This window comes from Mytilus edulis, chromosome 14, assembly GCF_963676685.1.
Source record: "Mytilus edulis chromosome 14, xbMytEdul2.2, whole genome shotgun sequence".
Taxonomy (NCBI): Eukaryota; Metazoa; Mollusca; class Bivalvia; order Mytilida; family Mytilidae; genus Mytilus; species Mytilus edulis.
The window spans coordinates 10,650,210-10,664,038 of record NC_092357.1 but is presented as its reverse complement, the minus strand read 5'-3'; the positions used below and the strand labels follow the sequence as shown (position 1 = coordinate 10,664,038).

General features: G+C 31.2%; 1 protein-coding gene across 1 annotated transcript; it reads left to right on the top strand.

Moving 5' to 3' along the window:
* The first annotated feature begins 276 nt into the window (after window positions 1-276).
* Window positions 277-12,755, top strand: LOC139503969 (uncharacterized). Its single transcript, XM_071294015.1, has 5 exons — window positions 277-550; window positions 733-908; window positions 3,415-3,613; window positions 4,189-4,311; window positions 12,451-12,755. The coding sequence occupies exons 1-5, from the start codon at window positions 277-279 to the stop codon at window positions 12,753-12,755; spliced, it is 1,077 nt and encodes a 358-aa protein (XP_071150116.1).
* The last annotated feature ends 1,074 nt before the right edge of the window (window positions 12,756-13,829 follow it).

Sequence of the window (13,829 nt, the reverse complement as noted above, 5' to 3'; positions counted from 1 at the left end):
GAAACGTTTATAATGTAATTTGGAAAAATAAATATACCTATATGGTCCAAATACTCATATGGTCCGGCCCGTTAATAACCAAACGAGTATTATACTCATATGGTCCGACCATACGCGTACGGTCGGACCATACGCGTACGGTCGGACCATATGAGTATACGCATATGGTCATGACCATACGCGTATGGTCCAAATACTCATATGGTCCGGAACATATACAACATGTACAAGAGGGACAATTTCTGGTATACATTCCTGCAAATTTTTTCTTAGAGTATGGAGCCAGATATGGTGGTAGAAATGCTTAAAGGACTGGATGACAAAAACATCTTAATTTCACAGGTTGTAGGTGATGACGACTCTACTGGTTTTGACAGGGCGAAATTATTAATGCCAAATTCCTCAATGGTCAAAATCAGTGACAAAACCCATATCAAACACAATATAATAAAAAAAGTAAATGATTTAAGGTCAAAGCATAGAGGGTTGTCAGGGATGGTTGCAGAATCAATAGTTAAGAATGTGTCATATGTATTGGAACAGAATATTGGTAATTCCGAATGTCATGCCACAGTCAGACCATATGTATGGTGACCACCAATACTGCACAGAAAATTGGTGTGGATATTTGAAAAACAAACACAGCTTTATCCACTCAAACCTTCCTTATGGAAAATATTTATCTTCCGCATCACTTTAATCAGACCTAGAAAAGCTATTTTTAACAAATAGTACCACAGTCGGACAAATTATCCAAATTAGGGTCTTCACAGGCAGATGAGAGCGTCAACAATATAATAGCTTCAAAAGCTCCAAAAACTAAACATTTTTCCTCATCTTCCAGCCTGAACTACAGAGTCAGCTCTGCTGTACTGCAGAAGAATGAGGGATATCATTACATTTCAGAGGTAATAGCATTATTTAAATCCTGTATTTTATTCAGTTCTAGCACACATGACCTTCATTTGAAGATATCTTCTTACAGGAGTTGATGCCTTTCATTTTTTTTCTTCATCTTAACCCTTTTTTTCATCTTTAAGGAAACTAAACCTAAATTAAAGTACCTTTGGTTAGGAAAATAGTTCAACCAATATCATATTCAATTATGTTAAAATGGAGGAATTCTCAATTAACCTATTATAAATGTTATTGCCCTTAAAATACTTACTTTTTCAACAAATGAACATAACTAACAAGATCCACACAGATTGGTTGGCTGGGCTGAATTGTCAACTGAACATTATCTCCATACAATAATTATTTTTTCTCAATAATGATAAGATTTGTCAAGATTTATACAAATTAAAGAACTTTTTCAAAAATCAAGTTTAGAAAAAAAAGCCATATCAAGTACAGCTAAGGCATCATTAAAATTAATTACCAATATAGTTCACACAACATTATAAGCAGTCAGCCCATCATATGATGCTTTATAATGTGCATATTATCTAAACCATATTCGTGTTTACACTATATAATAATTTTGTAAGTAGTATAACGTAATCATATGGACAAGAAACAAAATGTTTTGTTTACTGTCTAGTACTTATATTGACACATATATGATGTGAATAGGAAGTACACCACTAATTCATGGTCCCATTGCTTTCTATGTTAAATTCCTCCGTTTCAAGCAGGCACACCTCTTTTATTTTAAGTTCAAATAAAGTGGCAATCATTGCATTTCAAAGCAACACTTTATGGTGTCTTGTACTGAAAAAATCAACATACCTTACATTGCATATAAGAAAGAACTGGTTCCCGGAACTTCAGATGTACCAAAACAGGTACTTCAGATCTGACAAACAGACAAAATGTACCCTCTTTTTAAAATTTGGTGCAGTTTTTTTACTATTCAAAATTAAAAGTCCAAAAGTGTTCTACAATGATCACCAGTCCTTCATCTTTCATTTGATACCAAAAATACCTAAATATTCTACATATTTTGAAAGTTACACTCATGCGTAGGAACTATTTTGTGTTAAATATGTACTACTTTCTGGTATGTGCTTTCTGGCCGGGCCTGAATTGTGGTGTTACACCTATAACAGAACCAAACTTGCTATATTGACTTGAGCATTACTTTATTTCATTCTATGATCTATTTCAAGCAATAAAAAACATATAAAGCCTTAGTCCAAATACTATTTTATTAATTTAAAGCTCAAATTGGACTGGTAGTAACATATGGGTTATTCAAAGAAAACTGCATATGTATATTACCATTGGCCAATATATTTTTTTTATTCTCAATATCATTGTTTTATTTATTAATTTCTATTAGGAAAGCTATGTGCTTACTAATAGTCATATTTTTATCAGAGGTTCTTCATTAAATAACAATACATTAGTCCAAACTTAAGACATAAATGAGAAATTATCCCCCCTTTTTTCTTGAAATTGAAAAAAGGCTTTTTGTTTGCATGAAATATAATTCTGTGGTAAAACATAGATTAATAAGAGCAATTTATATATCCCTCAGCTAGATAACTTGCTAAACTGGTCCAAAATTACATGTACAGTGAGATTTAAGAATTCTTATATGAGTATATACCATTTGCCTAGATTGTAAAAGGCTACCATAAGAAAAACAAAAAAACTTGAAAAATCATGAGATTATTTTGACCAAGAGCTATTTTGTTCCATAAACAAGTCATAAAATACATGTTTTATTGATATGAATCAGAAAAAATGCAAAAATGAGAACTTGGAGTCAAGTCTTAACTGCATGCATGTTGTATGACCATAAAAGGCTAACATATTTGAGTATGCCAATTTAAGAGCTTAAATTTCCCATAAGCAGGACGGTTGACCCAAAAAAGATGATTAGACATGATTACTAACATCCTATTTGACTTATTTTCATTGGAATAGGTACAACTTCTAAAAATTGGATTTCTGGTGATTCTCTGTAATAGGAAGTACACCACTAATTCATGGTCCCATTGCTTTCTATGTTAAATTCCTCCGTTTCAAGCAGGCACACCTCTTTTATTTTAAGTTCAAATAAAGTGGCAATCATTGCATTTCAAAGCAACACTTTATGGTGTCTTGTACTGAAAAAATCAACATACCTTACATTGCATATAAGAAAGAACTGGTTCCCGGAACTTCAGATGTACCAAAACAGGTACTTCAGATCTGACAAACAGACAAAATGTACCCTCTTTTTAAAATTTGGTGCAGTTTTTTTACTATTCAAAATTAAAAGTCCAAAAGTGTTCTACAATGATCACCAGTCCTTCATCTTTCATTTGATACCAAAAATACCTAAATATTCTACATATTTTGAAAGTTACACTCATGCGTAGGAACTATTTTGTGTTAAATATGTACTACTTTCTGGTATGTGCTTTCTGGCCGGGCCTGAATTGTGGTGTTACACCAATATGGATTACCTTTCTTTTATTTCAGTTAAATACATCTATAGGACTATCACCAGTAAATGAGACAATACGAAGAGGTTCAAAGCTTAACCTGCAGAGATCGAAGAAGAAAGCAATGACCCAAAGTAAGGAATGGAAGAAGAAGAGAATATTTTTGAAAAAGAAAAGAGCCAAAAGAACAGTATTGTCTGAAACGAAGGAAGGAACAACATACCAAAGTTCAATCGGTAATTTTAGAAAGATTTCAACACATATAAAAATGTTGAAATATTTACATTTTAATTTGCACCTATGTGGTGTAACACTGAGGAGATGTGCTATGAATACCAATGTGACAACTATCAACCAAAGCGGTGTTGACATAGGCAATTATTAACAATCCTATGACCTTCAACAATGAGAAAAACTTAAACATTACAGTCTGCTATGAAAGGCCTTGACCTGAAAAATATGTAAACATTAAACTACAGGGTCATGTTTGTGTGATTGCAACACCCATTGTTGTTCAATTTCTATAACATAACTTCAAAAAAGTGGTACATGAAGATCCAAAACTGTGATTGACTTTGGTATACATGTATTTATATATCTATAACTTTTTTCTAACTGCACAATTTGATTAAAAATCAAAAATGTGTCATTGAATGACATGACAGATTTCATTCTCATTTGCATGCCACATCTTAAATACATACCTAACATTCTGGTGATAAGAGTATGAAGAAAGAAGCATTTTGAAAAAAAAACTGATTCTTTTAAAATCAATATACCTTTATAGTATGAAATTTGCTTTTAAAACCAGGTTTAAAGATTGATCAGAAGAAAGATGACATAGAAAATATACCAGATATGCCAGATGATAGCGACCAAGTTGTAACTACTAATGCACCATTAGTTGTTTTTGATTTGGAGACGACTGGTCTCAGTAAGTAGAAAGCCCAGAAATCATATCACTGGTCAGACTAAAAGGAGATATTCGAAATAGTCATATGCATTCTTTATGCTTATCTGTAGGTCATCATTTTTTTGTTAAATGATATGTTAAGATTCCCTTTTAATGAAAATCAGTCATTTTAAAATATACTTTTGAATAAATAAGTTTTTCAACGTAGAACTAGTAGGGAAATACCACTTCTTACATTTGATTATATATTTAAGACGTAAAATTGCAGTTTTAGAACTTATGATGAATGAATTTTAATGCTTTAAAAGAAAATCTGAAATTAAAAACTGTTTCTTATCCTGAATTTTTTTTTCAGGTAGATATTCAGATATTACTCAAATTGCAGCTTGTAATCTTGTACAGACCTTCTAAAATTCAAACTGACCACACGCACGATACACGCACGCACGATACACGCACGGTGAATGCACGATACACGCACGGTACACGCACGATACACGATACACGCACGATGAGCGATGAGCGTTACACGGAGGATTAGCGCAAAATGAATGATGAATGATGAACGCACGATACACGCACGATGCACGATGAATGATAAATACACGATACACGCACGATACACGCACGTTGAGTGATTCATTGACGACTGAACAACGAACGTTTTTTACACGATTCTCAAAGCTATTTTATTTAGAATAGTATTTAAAATTGATATGAATTTTCATTAAAGGCAATACTTGTAGCTGTTTTGCCGATACCACATTAATAGATAATATGCTATTTTGCCAGCTCAGATTCAAATAACTTAATTAAAGTTGGCTATTTTATAGGCACCGGAAATATTTTTGAACTTGGACAGAAGCTCATAACAATCAAAATATAGTGTCTTGATTTTGTTCAGCCTCACCCTGAGAGTTCAAGTTTACGGCAAACGAAGGCGAGACATTGTGTTCCGCGAAACTCTTACTAATTTTATTTCATACAGTTAAAAATCGAGATTTTATTTTTATGCATACAATGTCCGACGCATTATATCTACAGAGAGTGACCGGTTCAAGAAATTATTTTAACTAACATGTTTGATATAACTGATTGCAATAAATGAATGATCTATGTATTTTTACATGCTATATATTTTTTCACTTTGACGGATATATTTTATAAACGATTATATATGTATATATCTAAAAAATATTGTAAGCTGTTTTCGTTTTCACTACAAGCATAGCAGAAATTATTTGATTCTTTTATGTTAACATTCACTGCAAATTTTTGTAGTTCTGTACATATATACTTATCAACAGGACATATTAGGTTATAATTTCACCAATAAATGAGTAGTTGAACAATCTTTAGAACGTGTCGGTTTTTCCTTGATATTGCCGAAAATCAGTGATCCGACTGACACAAGCGAACTGACATAACACCTGATTAAACAATCATAATTTCTTTTTTTAAGTTACAAAGTTCCTTATATATTATCCATTGTTATCAGAATCGTATGTGTTAATTGAGAGCAAAAGATATGTCGTACAAATTAATTAGAACTACCTAAGAAAATGACATTTACTAAATAATTAGAAAATTCAAACATTTGTAATACCAAATACTTCATTATATACTTCTGAAACGACTTTTCGTCCTGAATATGCATGAAATGTTTGCCACTGGACGTTTAAACAACCACTGAATAATCAATTAATCAAATTTTGATCTCAGTAAAAATGACTTCAACAATATAAGACACAATTGGTGTCTGTTGTTTGTTTGTACAGTAAACATACTGAATGTGTTTATATTCCTTTCCAATTTAAAGTATGTAAGAAAATTCATACATATTTTCAAACATCTTAGCTGACACTTCAAATTTCTAGGAGGTGAGATTCACGGGATTTTACCTAAAACACTTTGGGAAAATGCAATTTTTAATTCCAATTTGAAACCTAACGGTAATAGATATCCCAAGGTTTTTTTAAATGCATGTCTAATTTGATAAGGAGATCTGAAAAATATATCTCAATGGTAGTTGAAATTATTCAGTGCAATCATTTTGTGTCCGTCGTTGTCTTTCATACATATCAATGAATTGGTGTATCCACTGTTTGCTGTTCGTAATCTGTTGTTTATGGAAGTCAGGCCTCGCAATTGATTCCAAAATTTAAGCTCCCACTTAGGTAAATTAATGATCATTTATAGGGGAGGGGCTATTTTTCTCGATGCAAACATTATTTTCCTTCCTGAAAAAAAACCAGCTTAACAATTTTCTATATATTTTCATTAAATCATAAACCGATGATTAAATGATTTTTAAAAAATTTAAAAACATATTTTTATGGTAAATATATCTAAATGTCTGGGTAATTTTCCTCTCTAAATAATTATTTTTTTTCATTTTTTAAGGTAATAGTGTTATCAGTTATGTAATTTGACACGTGTCTTATAGTTCAGTGATTTTCGGAAAAATTAACGAAAACCGGCACAGGCATTGTTCAATTATTATCAGTGATCTTTTATTGATTAAATTTGAATATATGCATTAAATATCAATCTCAATCTAGATAAGAAATTTGTTTACACTGCACATCACTCTTTTAGTCCTTAGTAGCATATTATAACATATTAGTGCACTTATGAGTCCTTAGCCGTGTTAAGACGCACCATTGTCTGCTCTTTGGTTGGATTGTTGTCTCTTTGACACATTCTCCATTTCAATCCTCCATTTTATTCAATTAGTTGTGATTCTCTTTATCTCTCTGTTTTATGTTTTTGCAGACAAAAACAATTCGCAGAATTAATCTAAAATAGCAGACATTAAACTCTTTCTTTTAAAAACTTTTAGCATTTTAACATTTTTTCGAGATTTAACCATTAGATTAAGAGCATATTTCCCTTCTTTTTAGAAATTTGGCTTGATACCGTATGGAGATTTTTGTTCCAACTATTATGAAAAAATTAACGACTTTTTTTAACTAGATAAATATTCAACAAAAATACCGTTTTTTCTTAAATCAATTTCTTTTAACAAAAATCAATTATTAACAAAGAATTGTTACACAAATGTAGGAAGAACCCAATTTTGTAACGAAGATATTCCTTATCTCTTTATCGAAATCTGCATATCTTTATATTTTGAAATATAAAATGTTAAGGGTGTCTGCTCAAAGGACAGAAATGTCCAAGAAACCGAAATATTAGTAAATGTCGAATAATTCAAACCCATTTGTCTTTTAAATTTAGCACATGAAGATATAATTTTTAGCACATATACACATGTACAAATTGATTTTGTAAAAAAAAAATCACTGTCGGTCTAAAACTGTATCGCATGCCCATAAATGTCCTAAAGCTTTAAATGTCAGATCATGAGGGTCTGAATGGGGATTCAGTATTTCTGTATTCTATATTTTTAGGCAATTTGTTTTATAATTCGTTTTACCTTTTGCCGATCATTCTTTATTCCATATATTCTAGTACCTCATCATTTTCTTTTCTATTTGTCTGGTTATTTTTTGTATTCTTTATTTTTTTGTCTATAATTTCCTTCTATAAACCCCCATTCACACCCTCATGTATAATGGAAGACGATAAACATTTTAGTATACATACCACCCGTTGTCACTTTCACCTGACATACAAATCACATATTGTTATTACGGCCCGTTATTTCCACCTGGACACAGGACTTATATAATATATATATTACGTAATAATAACGGATATAGTAAATTCAGTAGAATATAACATGTAACAACACACTGACTTCTTAAATGTATTTTGAACTGACAATTGTAAATAGTATTTTTAGTTATTTTAAAACTAAGAATGAAAATCGGGAATGTGTCAAAGAGACCACAACCCGAAAAGAACAATTGACAACCGAAGGCCACCAGTTATATTTGCTCATGTTTTTGTTTCGAATAAGGCATAAGCCATTGTATTTTCAGAAAATCTCTAAACGGGTAATGAGAGTTTAGCGACCTTGACTTGCTAACAGTCCTAGCACTGTCTCTAAACATTGTCCAATTTAAGAGCCTATACCAATTAAGGGATATGCTACCTAGCTTTTAGAGTTTACAAAAATATATATTTCAGAACCAAATTTTGGCTTCTTTATATTTATACCAAAATTGAGTGCAAGGCAGTATTTTGTCGAAGAGAACTATTACCCAAAGTGCAACATGCGAGAAGAAGTTTCATTTCCCTTATTGTTTTTACCCAAAGTGCAACATGCGAGAAGTTTCATTTCCCTTATTGTTTTTAGTGATGTGACTAATCTTTCGAGGTTACATCACGGAAATATATCTTAAATAAAAAGGTGCAATTGGGTGCATCCCTAAAAAACAAATTAAAAAAAATGCTTTATATACTGACATTGAAACAGATATACTGCTCATAATAATTGCACATATGTAGACTTTAATTAAGATATCCCGCGTTTTATAAACCATCGCACTCCATTGCGCCAAAGTCGTCAGCTTGAGTTGTTCTTGGAGCGTTTTCACAAATTCTGGTATTAATACTTTGTTGTTTCCAGTTAATCGCCATTTTAAATACGCGTTTTAAATATTTGCAAATGATACTTGTCCACACATGAACATGTTGAAGCTGGTTACAAGGTTTCGGTTTCAATACATATTCGTACAATCGTTCTTAAAGTTTATGAAAATACATGTTGAAGTTTTGATAACAAGAAAAAGATGTGGTATGATTGGGGATGAGACAACTCATCGCAAGAAATAAAATGACACAGAAGTTTTCACCATAAGTCACCCCACGGCCTTCAACAGTGAGTAATGATTGAACACACCACAGTAATTATTTCATAAATTATCTCATACAATATGTTAAACAGACAATTTGTTAAAAAAAAAATGAGGAAATAAATCAATAAAATATTCCTGTTGATACTATCTTTTAATTGAAAAAAGCTTCTGTCCAAAAAAAAACCAGGACAGTTTATGAATCTTATAAGTGTTTTAAAACTTCTTGATACTATCTTATGATTATTAACAAGCTTCTGTCCAAGTTTAATAGAAATCCAGGATAGTTTAAGAAACGGTCATTAAAATTTCAAAGACGCCGACGGAATGTAGAATCGCTTAGTCTCGCTTTTTCGACTAAAGTCGAAGACTCGACAAAAAACATACAAATCAGATTTCTTTCTGACATACGGGCGCACTACGCTTTTTTATACGCCCGTCAACATTTTGACGGGACGTTTTATGGTATACAAATGTCCGGCGTCCGTCCGTCCACATGTCGCACTGTAACTTGAGAACCGCTTATCCATTTCATGAAACTTAACATAGTTGTTTCTTATGATGGTTTTCGGAATTTACTCATATTTTTAGTGAAACCATTTGTATTTACACGCATCTTTGTCGGAATTAAAATAAAAACAAAACACTTATAAATATATATATATTCCTTTTGTCTCCGTATATCTTACATAAACATTTTAACAAGCTGACCACACTCTTATTTATAAGTTGGCGTACATCAAAGTCGTGCTCCTATGGCAAACAATTTTGTTGCAAAGGAAATGAAACAACAGCAACATTATTTGTCCTTTTCATCATTTTAAATACGAACAACACATTAATTAAATATTTGAAGCATAAATCTTTTCGATACAGTTGTTTTAAATCACTTAAAATAAAAAAGATCGTTATTGTTTAATCCGTTGCTATATATATATATGTTATTTGGCACGTGTCAAACGGTTCATTGATTTTCGGCCTATCAAAGAAAAACCGGCACGTGTCTAAATAATGTTGAATATCTCGTTTATTTATGATTATTTTTCTGTAAAATTTGAAATTTATGCATTAAATATCAATCTCTAACACGATATATAAAAATAATACATATAACAGCACTCCTTCTATTTCTTAGTGGCATTGTATAGTCAAAGCCTTAGTGCGCTAAGGATTCCTTAGCAGTGTTAAGACGTACCGAAAAAAAACAACATCCGTCATTCTTTAATAATCATAGAAGGTTAACAACTAGTTTGTTTCCCGGTCGTTATTGAAATTCTTGACAATACCTTAATATTTGTATGTTCCGAGATGTTTTACAGAGGGGACCAACCTAGTCAGTAACAACTTACTATTGTGAATTATTTTTCGGATAATAATCTTTTAGACATACATTAAAAACGGTGTCATTGATAGGCAACCATGAACACAATGAAAAATGAATCCGTGAAAGTGTTCCATGTTTATTCCATTCAAGTAAAGACTTGTTATGATAATACATGTATATTTAACTAATTTATAAAAAAAAAAAAAAAAAAAAAAAAAAAAACAAGATTATATCTTAAACTTGTAAATCCAATTTCAAGTTTTAAAAGTTCCTCAATTTAAAATAATACATGATATATTTGCGTGATCTTATATTTGTTTAATTAAAATAATGCCTTCAAATATATGTAATGTTTATTTTTATTCAATTTTCCACAAAACATTTTAGCTTAGTTTAAATGAAATTCAGAACAGAGAATTCAAACACTGTTGAAGAGAATATACATATTCGTGTTAATTCGCCTCAGTTTAATTTGTTAATTCATGTTTGACATTTAACATTTTAATCCGCAATCCACATTTACCCGACAATCTTGTATATTGTATTTTCTCAATGAAATAACAAACGTGCATGTGACCATCAGAAACTAAGACAAAAATGATATTTATAATGGTATTTATCAAAACTTAAATATTTCGAAATATCTTAGTAGCATAGGAATTTGCCAAATAAGCTAAGAATTATAATCTACCTAGGATTTACAACCAAGGATTTGTATAGTTTCTTTTCAATAAAATATTGTTGGTGTTTTTGGCGACTATAGCAGCAACATTGCCGTTATTAAATAAAAATATTAAATTTTCGCTATCTGATAATTATAGCCGCGGGTTAAAATGTTCATTAGAATGTATAATATTATACTATAATGAACATTTTAGAATGACATGAAGTTCATCTTCAATAGTAGAGCTACAACACATGTCATCTCGTGGACTTCTTTTCTTTCATACTTTCCAGTTTCTATTTTTTTAGTGGAGCTACCCTACATTTAAATTTTGCAAAAACACATTTGTTTTTAATTGACAGAATATCTTTAACAAATACCAGTTGGCCAACAGTATATTATTTTTAAGTCCATTTTCGCTCAGTTGAATAGAAATTCCAATTTTAACTCTTCTGTCGTAGAAATGTCAATATCATGTTATTGTTTGTACGTACAACATGTATCATTATATCAAAATGTGTCAGTCCCAGCCAAGATTCACCGAATAACCACAAAATCTTTACAGATGATAAAATATTTACACAAAAAGTCATGAATCTGTATGAACGTTATGTACGATGAAGTTAATTAAGAGTCTACAAGAAAGTAAGTATGACTGTAAATTTTATTTAAAGCCGGAACATACATATATATTATATATATATACATATACTTTAACCGCTCTATAACCGACTATCATATAAAAACCGCAATGTATGAACGTTACACAATTAGAGATGAACGTTTCACAAATGCACGTTATTTAATCTACACAATTATACACGATTGACGAACGCACGGTTAAGAATGAATGATTGATGAACGCACGATACACGCACGATACACGGTTAAGAATGAATGTTTGATGAGCGCACGATACACGCACGATACACGCACGATACACGATTAAGAATACACGATGCACGCACGTTACACGGAAAATACACGGAACGATGAATGATGAACGCACGATTGGTACACGCACGATACACGCACGATGCACGCACGCAACACGCACGATACACGATGAACGCACGGAATAATGGTCAGTTTGAATTTTAGAAGGTCTGTAATGTAGACAGAATATTCAGTCGTTATATTTTCCTTAACCAGCCTATATCAGCAGAAGCCTCTATAATTACTGGATTAGCTGTAGTTGGTAATAAGATGAATCGCAATGGTTCATTGGTTCCTTACAAACTACCCCATGGAGGATTGACTGACTTTTTAAAGTTATATATCCGAATTTAAAGACAAACCTATATTAATAGGACATAACATTAAAAGATTTTATTGACATGTTTTATTTAATACATTGTCCCCTCTAAATATGTGGAATGAATTTTCTTCATAAATATCTTGTTTTATAGATTCTTTGAATTTGTTTAAACAGGTTGTTCCTGGTTTAGCATCATACAGTCAGTCTTTTTTAGTTAATAACTTACTAGGACAAGAGTATGAGTCACATAATGTCCATGATGCAAGATTATTGCTCAAATTAATAACTGACAAGGGAAATATTTCCAATTACCTTGATGATTTAGCTTTTTCACCAAACTATCCTGACCAGTACCATTGGCAGTTGTGCAATTTGAAAACATATTCCAAAGTAATAAAGGAAAAAGTAATTTCAAAAGCTATGGCACTCAAAGCAGCTAAATCAAAACTGAAATGATGCCATTTCAAAATGTCTATAGATAGAGGTGGTAAAAGGGGGTTAATGGCATTACTGTCAGAAAAGTCAGTTAAAACAGGAGATGTCAGAGTGACAAAAAACAAGAACATATTACAAAAAATATTTGAGTACTTTGAAAAACAATGAATTTTGGCCTACATCAACTTTTAGTACAGACACACATGTATAATTATGAGAATTTTTGATATAACAATGTATGAATGTGAATGTACAATTCTTTACTTGGCCTACATCAATTATTAGTACATGTACATGTATCATAATGTTAGATATGCCAATGTATGAATGCATATGTGGAGTTTTTTACTTGGCCTACATCAAATATTAGTACATGTATCATAATGTTAGATATGACAATGTAAGAATGCATATGTGGAGTTTTTTACTTGGCCTACATCAAATATTAGTACATGTATCATAATGTTAGATATGACAATGTATGAATGCATATGTGGAGTTTTTTACTTGGCCTACAACAATTATTAGTACATGTATCATAATGTTAGATATGACAATGTAAGAATGCATATGTAGAGTTTTTCACTTGGCCTACATCAATTATTAGAACACTTATCTTAATGTTAGATATGACAATGTATGAATGTATATTTTGAGTTTTTTACTTGGCCAATATCAATTATTAGAACACTTATCTTGATGTTAGATATGACAATGTACGAATGTGTATGTAGAGTTTTTTACTTGGCCTATATCTATTATCAGTACATGTATGACAATGTTCGATATGATTTTATAAGACAGGGGATATGATTTATTTTACTTGAACTGCATTAATATTAAGAGATGATGATAAAAGACAGATGGTCCGAGACCACAATTATTTCGTATTGCATTTTTTTTAGAACATAAATGAAAATTAAAAAAAAACACCTGCGCTTTCTCAAAGAAACTTTTACAGTGTGTTGTACTACTTTTGGGACAAATAATATCAAAATTATAGAAAACTTCAATTCTGGACACATTTTTTTTAACAGTGTAATTTCACCCCCCCCCCTAACTTGCAATTTGAGGCATTAAACATGGAGAAATAAA